The sequence below is a fragment of the Colias philodice genome, chromosome 2 (genome assembly GCF_061535455.1).
Source record: "Colias philodice isolate Cphi_HAF_F1 chromosome 2, ilColPhil1 Martin Lab GWU primary, whole genome shotgun sequence".
In the NCBI taxonomy this organism is placed as follows: domain Eukaryota; kingdom Metazoa; phylum Arthropoda; class Insecta; order Lepidoptera; family Pieridae; genus Colias; species Colias philodice.
Window position 1 is genome coordinate 3,266,457 of NC_143087.1, and position 12,819 is coordinate 3,279,275.

The 12,819-nt window shown below is 32.2% G+C and overlaps 1 protein-coding gene across 1 annotated transcript in view; it reads right to left on the reverse strand.

Annotated features, from left to right (window-relative positions):
* ck (unconventional myosin-VIIa ck) overlaps window positions 1–12,819 on the reverse strand; it is a 35,513-nt gene that overhangs the window by 16,354 nt on the left and 6,340 nt on the right. Inside the window, exon 2 of the mRNA XM_089702009.1 lies at window positions 3,051–3,099. Coding sequence (XP_089558135.1) covers window positions 3,051–3,068 — 18 coding nt within the window. The 5' untranslated portion in view covers window positions 3,069–3,099. The remainder of the gene's footprint in view (window positions 1–3,050; window positions 3,100–12,819) is intronic.

Here is a 12,819-nt window from a genome sequence, read left to right on the forward strand (position 1 = left end):
ATGTGAATTGCTTATTTTTTTGAAAAATTGAACGAAAACATTAGTAGTAGATATATGTAGTTATCTCTTTTATTAATATGTGTCCGGTCCTTAAATTTTATCCTATGGTACCTACCTACAGGTCAGATATATTTCTAATCTCCTATTTGATTTCCAGATCGAAATTAGTAAAAATGAATTGACTACTTTATTCAAACATACATAAAGTACAAATAAAATAAAGAATATGCATTTTGTATGTAAATTAGCTGATAGTATATCACAACAAACACTCCCAAATGTAAAGCAGACACATCAATTTTCGAGTATATAAGAGAGAATAAATAGCCTTATATTATTGCATGAAAGCTCTTTTTTATTTAGAGTTCTATATCGGTATAAATGTTATAAAAGAAGAACTTGACTTAAAAATAAGATTAATTCAATAATGACTCGATTAAGTCAATTAGTTGAGCAATCAAGGTAAGAAGATAACGTATATGGATATTAAGGTTGTTTCAGGTCGGCGGCAGCAGTCAATCCAGACAGGTTGACATATTGACTGCTGCCGTCAACAGGTTGACATATTGACTGCTGCCGTCGACGCGCCGACGACTGCCATCGACATGTGGCGACGGCTGAAGTAGCCTCTGCCGTTCATAACTTGCCGTTCGTCTGTTAGAACTCTTATTTTTATTTAATTTCCATGTATTTATTTATTTATTTATTTAACATAATATTAATTCTTATGATCTAATTTACATTGATGCAATCATAAACTCATTCAAGTATTATGAGTGTGTATATAGTATATTATTATTTAATTACAGTATACAAATTGTTAACTATAGGTATACCGGTTAAAGAAATTATATGCAATAACCACTTTCTAAACTTGTCTTCTATTTTTTCTAGTTTAGAAAGTCTTTTTATCAATTTTCAAAATACCTGCATTTTCATAATAAAATAGATAACTTCGAACATAACATTACAATCGTTGAGCATAACATTGACTCGCTGCTGCTAATAAAATATAGTTTCAGTTTTAGGGTCATAATAGCATAGCAGCTACTTATTTAGCCAACGTACATGACAGTATATTTGTATATTATACTGATAATAATTGAATTTAATATAAGAAATATTAGAATTTAGAAAAATAATCCCTAACGGATTTTCACAAAAATCTCTAAACTCGAAGTCGCAGGTGGGCGAGTAAATATGTATAAAATATTAAAAAATATGCATCAAGGTCAAAGAAAATTAAATGTAAATCTTGTTGAATAACTACATCGTAGAGCTTTAATCCAAAACAAAATAATATTTAAGAGCAAACATTGAATGTTCATCGTCACACGCAATAACGCCTACCACATAAGTGATAGCATAGAATAGCGAAAAACAATAAAGCCAAATGACTATAAATCATATGCGCACATGTATGTGAAAGGTGAACGACCCGGCAGGTGCTAGTTTTGAAGAAATGGTCGGAATGTGTTGCCAAACGCACAGATCGGAACCCGCTATATTCCGCTGTAATTCACGATTGCGGCTGCTAAGAGCGCGTTTATGAGTAAAGATGATAGCATATTTGATAATACTTATTAATCCTCTTAAATGTAAGTACATAATATATCTCAATAGTTTCTCTATGTAGCGGAATAATGCTATTTATACAATTATTTACTAATAGTTCATAATATTTTTTTTTATTCCAAAGAATTTAAACGTTTCCAAAGTAATCACTTATACTGTTAAGTAACTAAATCTCACTAAACTACATTTACTTTATACCTTTTATAATATTAACATACAAGACCGCAACACTGTTATTCATTACAATTTCTTCCCTTCAAGAAACGGTACAAAAAGATCAACCATTTTATCCAAGCATTTCGAAAACAACACTCATACCCAAGAAGAAAGTACTTCAGTCACGTACTCGTGCATAATATAACCAAATCGTGCTATATACCGCATACTAAGAAATAATTCGCACGCGCGTTTCATAGCCTAATCCTGTCCGTCGGCTTGCAACGCCGCGGCCGCTACGTTTGAAAGACCCAATTTAGAAGTGGCACGTTTTCACTCGCTTCCAAATGTGTACAAATATTTAATGTGTATTTCGGTAATTGGTACACATTTTTTGATGCTGATTATAAATGGAGAGTGAAGGTTGCTAAAGATAAATTACAGGTACAATTTTGTTTTGTGTCTGCTGGTTATTTTGTGTTCCATAAATATTGTATCACTAATTTATGAATTGCTAAAAACTAGCTGATAGCCTACTGCTTAAATTGTTGGAACGAAAGCATTAGATATTATTACGAACTAAATGTCTTCTTTATATAGAAAAATTTAAGATAAGCCTGTTCCTAATTTGCAATTATTATGCAAGAGTTTACAAAGCATTCGGATATTTTTCTAGATCCTCTTACCTCTACAATCTACATTATAGGATCTATATCCTAGCATCGCAGAATAATGAGTAAACAAAATACACACACACACACAGACCCGTAGTTAAAATACATCATCGAGTCAAGTTCTGCAAGCGTAAGTATCCTTATGCACTTATAATTGCACTCAGTTCGATTCATTGTGAGGCTCACTAATTCAAGGCAAGTCACTTTGTATCGAACCTTGAACTTTGCACTTGAAATATTGTGTTTTGCGTGGGATAGTTTTTTTACTTTCATTATTCGAAAGGAAAATATTTTATGAATGAATGAAAATTTCTTTATTGTACATATAGGAATATTAATTGTATTGATTGGATATTATTAATAATTTATATAATAGACTCTATTACTTATATAATTATAAATTATTATATTTAATTATTTATTATTTTATAGAGTATTAACGATTCGTTCTAGGTTTGAGTATATCATACATGATACCAAAATCAAGACTTATTTTTAATCTCTGTCATCTCTACAATATTCAGTTTTTACATAATAGAGCGTTTATATTATGTGAGTTAATTACAATTTACACACCGTTTTGCAACTTATTATTGTAAATGTACTAAGTATGTACTTTATTTTGAAAAGCTAGAAGTTACTTACTCTGGTAACGATCACCATGATGTCGCCGACATGTGGTCACCGTTTCGACCTGAAACAAAATACAACAGAATTCAATACAAAATGTGAGAAAATCTACTTAATTATAACAAAATTCTAAAACAATGATTTTATTTTCTACTCAAATTATTGTTTAAGAATACTACCGAATTTAAGTTCTTCTTATTAGGCGCATTTAATACTTATTTAATGCATTCCCTCATTATCAATAGATTGGACGGAAATAATAATTCAACTTATACATTGATAAACTAGGTCAAACCACCTACGCGTTAAATTCATCTGATCATTAAATCCACACCCAAAGTTATCATCAATAAAAACCAAATAAAAACATTTGATGAACAGAAAGACGCGGCAAATGATCTCCGGATATAATACAAAGCATTTGTCAAAGTCAATTACATCGCGCCACGCATACCAGCGGGCCATTATACAGCGATCATTTATCATTACAACCATTATTTGCAATTATTAATTAATCTAACACGGCGAGAGAGACTTGAATGTGCTTGATTCATTCTCGTTTTGCACACTTTTTGCTACAAAGATGACGGGAGCATTTCTTTGCAAATATTTGCTATCAGATAAGTTAGCGTCTGGTTTATAAAATTGTCGTGTCATTGGATTGAAATTCTTGAGCAAATCCGTATTTTTATATTCGGTTACATAGTAAGTATTTGATAATCTGTAGTATAGAAATTCTTATCATTTACGCACACTTCCTTTCTTCTTTTTACTGTAAGAGGGTTGTCGTCATTTGCATTCCTATTACACAACATTACAATCATAACATGCCTATCTTCTCTGTAGAAAGTACTATTCGAACCGGTGGTACGTAATTGCTATAAAGCTATAGAAGTCACGTCGAAATACCTTAGAAATATCTATTAATTAAGTTTTAGTTTGATATTATACTTTAAGGGGTTTCAAAAATTCCCGGTTTCATAATATTAATTAACAAAGTTGCGTTAGAACCAGCTAATAAGCTCCATATTAGTTATCGGATGCTGACCATATGCTGACGCAGTTTTCGCCATCTCCTAGTTATTTGGTCGATTAATTTATAAAATACGACCAATATTATGTAATTTAAAAAGTTTATATTTTAATAAAACACATTAAATAATAATTTCAATACGTTTTTGATATCTTCGTCCATTTAAGTCATTATTCACAACAACATTACATCATAACTTCTAAAGGCTCGATGGCGTAATATGTTTTTACTATAAGAGATCGCCTTCCTGCACGTTAAGTCGCAGCTAATAATATGCAGACGTGTTTAGATTAATATTCTTTATTACCGATATAAAAAATTTCATACGAGTAAATTATACTTCAAGGTAGACTGTTGCTAAAATATTCAAGGTTTATTGTAGATAGTAACGGAGATTGCAATTATTTATTATAAGAATTATTAAAATGAATGTTTTTTCGATAAATATCATTACAAAACTTAGTACTAGTTGACAGCCACGGTAACTTTTTAGCGGCTCTTGAACATTTTATTTTGTGTAGGTATCAAGCACCTACCTACCAACGCTAGAAAAGATTCTACGCAAATATTGTCACACATGGATATAAGGTAATCGTATCTTATCACATAAATAATAAGACATTATAGTATAGGCATCATAAAGCAACACCATAAAGAAAAATATAACCTAAAATAATGAATTCCACTTATTTAAAAACCATTCATTTCAGCTCACATACAAATACAATTCATATTTAAGATTTATTCATACACTTTAATAAAAACAAATGAACACAACTTTTGTTTCGTTGTTCAAAGCAGGCGTGCAAACGGCGCGTACGCAGGTGTAAGTAGCGCGATTGTGTTTCTGTTGAATTGTTCGTAAACATTGCGAATTTCCTTTGCTTTTAACTCCAAACAATGCTGCATGAAGACGGCTATTTGCGGAACAATGAAGGATTGATGTACCTATTAACATGTGTGTAAGTTATTCACAGATTATCTGTAGAAGATATTCCATAATGAATATACTTGTGTTATTACTTATTATATTATATACATTTATCTGTGAATAATAAAATGTAACGATTTATCGAGATAAACTATTAATAATTCAACAATATAATGGCGTTATAATGATGTTAATATCTTTTCTCACGACAAACACTATTTTTCTCCTTTACAATACAAACAAATTTAAGATTAGATCGAGAGCATTGCATTTGAAACTTACCCATCGACACTATATCTAAGACCATCTCCATCGTCTAAGAAGCCATAATCCGCCCCAATACAAATAGCAATTAGAATACAGTTCGTGCTATAATGCCAGTAACGCTCATAGATTGACAGAACGGCATCATTACAGCGGAACTAAACACCGGAAAGGCTTTGAATGGCCGTCCATCTCGAGGGGCGTTCACGTTTCATTTGACCCCAGTAACGGCCACTAGACATAATACCGATGGGAATATGAGTTTCACTTTTACGTTTTTGAATAGTTTAACTATGATGTATGGCAATAGTAGCGTGGTATTTATCACACTAAGGGCCGATTTTTCAATGCCCAGATAAACAGCTAGATAGACTTTATTCTTCAGTTAACAAAATATTCAATTTTTCAATAGACGAATAGGACTTATCTTTCGAATAACTACGTTATTTGAGGAATAAATCTATTTGCCGCTCCAACGGCCAGATAGCGCGCTATTCGACGGTTAGGCGTTTGAGTTGACAACTGACGCGTCAAATTTGGGATATTTTCGTATGTCATAACATAGAGCGTAGAATTATTAACAATTAAACCTCTTTCTATATAATTATTATCAATTAAAATCATATTTAAATTGATGTTTTTGATAGTACTGATGACCATGCCATTGAAAATTTGCCGAACGCTGCCTTTAGGTATGTCGTTTCCATCGTAAAATATATAAATTGAAACACAAATTTAACCAAACTCTTTACTCGAATCAAAACAACAATCAACAATCATAGAAGACGAGCAATAAAAGACAAACTTAAAATGCACTTCTGACGTGAGTCATAATGACGGTTGTTGACAAATTGCAAGAGTTGACTCTATCCCGCTCTAACCTGACTAATTTAATATGTTTGTTTCGCTACTCCGAGAGCAGAGCTGCCAATATGGAAATATTTGGTCAGATAGTTATTCATCAAATAAATCACGATTGTTAATTAAAAACAATTCTTCTTCATATTTATTTGACTATGAAGACGTAATAAAAATTATCGTTGTAATAATTCTATTGCTATTCTATCAATTTCTAGCTTTTGGTTCGGTAAAAGATTGGCTGACCTGTAGTAAGTAAGTTACAACAGGTAGGTTTCTGCTATAATATTAATTGTAGTCAGTGATGACCATGGCCCACCTGCTTCTTTGCATGCTCCTTCATCGAAATCAACAAAGGCAGTAAGTACCTAACTACAATCCGAACCTGCTGATAATATTTGGTTCTTTGTTGGGCACATGTTAGGCAAAAATAGGATCAGGTAAACAAACTTGAAATACAACTATACTGTACGAACCTTTACACTTATTTTAGGTCTCCTCTCCCCCTATTCCTAAGCGATTTTCATAAAAAATTGAGAGGACAAATCGCGTAGAGTACCTAAAAATCATGATCACATATGTACGGTAAAATGCCAACACATTCCGTTGACACCAGTCGGTAGCAGACCGGTATTACCATAGGTATTAGGTACTCAAACAGCGACGAGGCGGAACGGACGAGCCTGCTCCATATTTGTCAACTTGACTCGCGCCGCTATGTAACGGCGACGGGCCAACGAATTACCAGATCTGACTTACAAAATAATTAAGATGTAGTTCTTAGAATTAGAATTTAAAAGTCACTACTGTGTTATATATGTCTTCAACTTTACAGGAGCTCTATGATAAGTCATCAACCTAGTCATTCTTCATTAGGATAATCTGCATCTGTGGTAACTGAATAGACGCTTGTTCTATTAATCATATCCACACATTTTTTTTTAAATAGAGGGCTCTTGGCTATATAAAAGAATTTACGCCATAACTATAAGTTTTTTTTTATTTATCTCACATTTTGAGAAAACTAAAATTTCGTATAAAATATAAGAGAAAATAAGAAAAATGTTCATATATCATTAAAGTGATCAAAAAATTATAACTAGATGTTTACGAAGTGTAACAAGTTTTAGCACTGACAGCAAGATAACGGCATTGTAAAGTGAGATAACTTATTAGTGAAGAAATTAAAATTGTACGGTAAGATCCGGTTTAGCACTTAGATTATATGTCAAAATTTGCAGTTAGATAATGGGATTGAAGTAAATATGATTTCACCATCATATTTGTATATCCTGATTAATTTGTTTATTTGAGCGCGCTAATCTCAGGAACCACTGGTCCGATTTGAAAAATTCTTTCGGTGTTAGATTCCCATTTATCGAGGAAGGCATATATATATCATCTCGCTAAGACCAACAGAAGCGGAGCACTGCGGGTAAAAGCGCGGGGCACAGCTAGTTCCCAATTATAGTCCAATATATGCCAATATGTTTAACCTTATTATAGGAAAATTATGTAATGTTTAAATATGTTACATTCTCATAACATTGACCTAATTAATTTCTTATAAGTATTCAGTAAGCCCGGCATGTGAGTTACGACATGGATTAAGATTTACACCTTCCAATATAAATACATAAACTGGACAAGCGCTAGAAATACCGGAGATGTTCATAGTCTTGACATATTATGCAATGATATTATTTTTTATGAAGTTTTACACAAGATATAAAGCAATCGATAAATGATCATTCAGATAGATACAATTTGTTCTTTATTACCTTAGATTTTAGATTTCCTCTAGCTTAATGTACCGATTAGAATGTTCGATAACAGATTGAGTGTGATCACTCCAACGATGAAGAGAGACCCGGTTTTTGTCGTCCAAAAATGTTCTTTTCATATGAATGTATTTCAGTCAGAGACATATCCATCTTAGTAACATCGAGCTAATATGGTAGAACAAGGAGTAAACCTTACACTAGCATTTACGTAGGTATTAACAACTATATTTTCTACTACATATATAAAAATAAGTCGGGTTTTCCTTCCTGACGCTATAACTCCAGAACGCACGAACCGATTTCCACGGTTTTGCTTTCGTTGGAAAGGTCTCGGGCTCCGTGAGGTTTATAGCAAAGAAAAGGTGTCTCTGGTGGCAAAACGGAGTTCGCCCGGTTTGCTAGTGCATAATAAAATAATGTCCAATATATTGTGAAGTAAAAGTTGTCAATACTTTCGTAAGAGGATATTTACATATATGTAGAAAAACTCTCCAAAATCTTCTCTACCGAGTGTTGATTGTATATGTGATTCAATTATTTATATTAAAAATAGTCAAATAGGCATATTTAAGAATTATAGAAGGATAATATTTTAGAATATATGTATTTTTCATATAAAACCTTATTGTAATTTCATCAAGCGATTAATAGAAACTTAAAGTTATCTTCAATCATGAAAAAAAAAACAAAAAAGATTCTACGGTTATTTGTTCCGGACCCCGATTATCGATAAGCGTTCTCGTGAGATAAAATAACAAATTTATCTAAATAGATCTGAGTTCAATTTTGTTTTACAATTTTTTTGTGTAAGTTTGTCAGATAACAGCGTATTACTTATCGATTCAAAAAAACTCGTTATTATATATGTACCTATATCATATCTACCTAAGAATAAAAAAAAAATTGAATAAATTATATGTATACATATTTTTATATCGTTTAATATTCAGGTAAATATAAACCTATACATACTTAATTTCACAAACAATATAACATAATTTCCAACGGATGATTTCTTAATAATAGTTTACAATAATTACATATAGTTACAACAGAAACGGCTCATCCCTTCTATGATCTAAGTGTTTCTTGCAAATCTCCTTCCCCTAACTTCAGTGAGACATTTTAATAAATTCACCAAAAAAACACCATTACCAACATTATCCACTTTTCCTCCATTTCCCAGCTCCCAAATTTAACCAATGCAGAAGCAGTCTATTGACCTACATGAAACAAGCAGCTATTTAACAATACAAATATTTTTGTAAGCATTGTTTACGAGTGCGGGCACGAGCCATGACCTGTGGTTCGTGGGTGAATAGACACATTACTATTGTTGGTAATTCAATTATTTATTTTTAAAACTCCCAAAATTATGTAGGTAATGCAATACCATATTGATACAATTTTGGAAAATTTGATGACGCTCTATCGACCGGGTCCGGGATAATACTCTTATAATTTAAGGCGAAGCTTTATCTCTCGGTAATGTAGGTACATGATACATATGGCATTTATTCTTGTTGGTTTAAATGCCTAATAGCTTCATTTTTTGTGGGCTTTATTAATTTTCCATTACGCTACAGTGTTGTTTTTATCCTAAACATAGATTCCTTCGAAAAGTTTCCAAGTTTTAAAAATTATAATAAAATAAGTACATGGTTTCATAAATGTTATTACCCATAATAAAGAATAATGTTACAATTGCCATTGTAAACGGAATAACATAACGAAATAATTGTTATCTGATATTATTTCAAGAACGTGTGAAAATGTGCGTTCATTACAAATGAAAATGAAATATGAGTAATATTTTCATAACTAGATATTTCCCTTTGCTTCGGTACACACTACAAAGATAAAATCATGTCAAAAATTTTACAACATACCAACGCATCTCATCAACGAGGTTTTTACTCTACTTTAGGTACTATTTTCTAGGGAAAAATAAACGAGGAAATAACTATGTTAATGTTTATCAAAGAAACACTTTTACAAATCTTTTAGCAACATATTAATCAGTTTTTTGAAGTTGTTACACTAAAAAAACAAAATTAGGTATGATAGAGGCCATGATGAAGGTGTTCTACGAATTGCAATAAAACTCATTGATTTATTTGCAACTCGATGGAATATTTTGTAACAATGCGTCATTCAAATAATATTTTGCTGTGAAAAGCCTTACTACGAATGCCTGTTTAGTGATTTTTGTTATTTTTAGCATATGATGTAACTTTAAACTTACAAAGTACATAATCAAATGCAAAATCATAACCATGCTATATTATTTGGAAAGCATATTGTATCCTAATAACCACATATTGCTTCATGCTAATCAAAGGTTTATTTATATTTAACAAATAATTAAACTTCTTTATAAATTCATTATAATGTACATATTGTAATAATGATGAAACTCAGTACAAATTCATCATGCTATGTTTCCTGTAACTACACATTAGCGTAATCCATTATATCAAATACGCTAATCAAGTTGTAATAATAAATCTTCAACCAATATTTGCCTCATTTCCTCATATAATTTCAATATACAACATAGTTGCTGATAGCGTTTGCATCATATTATTTTATGAAGCCATACTACTGAAGCGAGACGTACTTGTTAATCGATAGAAACCGTACTTATTAAGTATCTAGAACACCCTTTATAGGAACTAGAACTGTGTAAATTACATTTATTTACTTGGGGATTGATATTACGTACATGTTATATAGGTATGTAAGTACATAGTATGTAGGTAATATAATGTATCAACGGCGCAACATGGAAGTAAAAACTGAAAAGTATCACAATAATTACTGGTATGGCTCATTTCTTTGCCAAAGTTCAATCAAATTCGTTCCGCCATTTAAACATTATCAGCATAAACATACAAACTTGTTTTAGAACTTTCACATTTCCAAATAATTAAGAACATGAATAGGCGTAGAATCATTAAATCCTATGAACTCAAACTCAAAATTATTGAACACGAAAGAAGGTTTACATTTATTTGATGTAAAAATATGTCGTGAAAACAGAATTAACAGTTTATTAAATGCGTCACTTATGATAAACGCTTACAAAAGACAACGTGAAAAGTGCAACAAAGTTGCACATTTTTATGATAAACTCATCACAGAAAAATAGTCTATATATCAAAGATAATTTGAGCTAGAATCGTGTACTTGACGGATACTAACTACATACATAAAAATGTATCGTTTCGTCATACGATGTTGACACAGCTAATTGTCGCCGTAACGTTTGCTTGCAACTGAGCGAGTGAGGTGTGAACATATAATATGATATTGTCATTACATACACTGGTGACAGTTGATTAAATATTTCACATCGATCCTAGTCTTAAAGACTGTTTTATGATCTTTTCTTGTGTGTGTTTTTGCCTTGATCTTTTCCGCTATATTTGTAAAAATACTGAAACTGAATTATTTAACTTATAATATGTGGTAGGACCTTATACACAGAAAATGTAACTCATTTCCAAATATACCACAACCTGAAATACCACAACCTGAAATCTAAGTTCTACATATTGCTCTTCCAATTAATACTAAAACAAATTTAAGTTACCTATTCAGTTAGGTAGACAGTACGGAAGAAAGTGAACCGAGCAGTTAACAAATATAGCGTCGAGACTACATATTCAGAGGGAGTAAACAAAACTTTCTTTGTCAGTCTACGCGTTTCGATCGCATGTCACATGCGTTACGAAATACTTTCATTACGAAAGTAAACTTGTTTTAAATGACATGTTCAACTGTTATTATTTTATATACAGTTAAATAATACCTACATCGTACTAAAGTGTAAAAAAGCTCACAAAATTGTGACTACAAGTGATTTTGCCACGATATTGCATCATGAAGTAAGATAAGATGTACGAAAAAATATTATAAAAATAAACATTTTGTAAATCATACTAATATGTTAGTCACAATAATGTAACACTCAATGCATCATATACAAATACACATAGCTAAAATATCGTCACGTCTCTATATTTTATCAAACCGTGCGTAAGAAAATCGGTTACCTATCTTAATCTCGAATTTTAATATTCCGAATATCATAATCCAGAAAACGTTTGGACATTTTTTCATAACCCCGAATTTTAAAATTTCGAAGTTTTGTTTTCCATATAATCGCAACTCCGAATTTCATTTGCCCATTTCTTTATTTGTACGACGTTTTACAATCCAGACGAATGAATTCCAGACATACGAAATCTAAATGCACAAAATCCAGATGACCGTAATCCATATGCACGAAAGCCAGATTTTTAAAACACAAATTTTTGAAATACAGTTAATTGATATCCAGACAAACAATGTCCAGATTTTTGAAATTCCAATAAACGATATCCAGCAAAACGTAATCCTTCCAGGGGGACGCAGCACGAACCTAACCTAACCTTCTGAATAGATTTTAACACTTTAACCTTTCTGTAATGGGCAAGTAAAACAATAGCGAGTCGGTTCTGGCACTCGCCGGCCGCTGCCGCGGCACGCTTGCTTCGCTCGCTCGGCTCGTGCATGGGGGGTCACAGTTCAAACCTAACCTAACCTACTGAGTCGAATTTGATACCTAAACCTTTCTGTAATGGGCTAGTAAAACAATAGCGAGTCGGTTCTGGCACTCGCCGGCCGCTGCCGCGGCACGCTCGCTTCGCTCGCTCGGCTCGTGCATGGGGGGTCACAGTTCAAACCTAACCTAACCTACTGAGTCGAATTTGATACTTAAACCTTTCTGTAATAGGCAAGTAAAACAATAGCGAGTCAGTTCTAGCGTGGGGGTCGTAGTTCAAACCTAACCTACTGAGTCGACTTTGACACTAAAACCGGTCTGTAATGGACAAGTAAAACAATAAATTTACTTACTGACAATGTTTA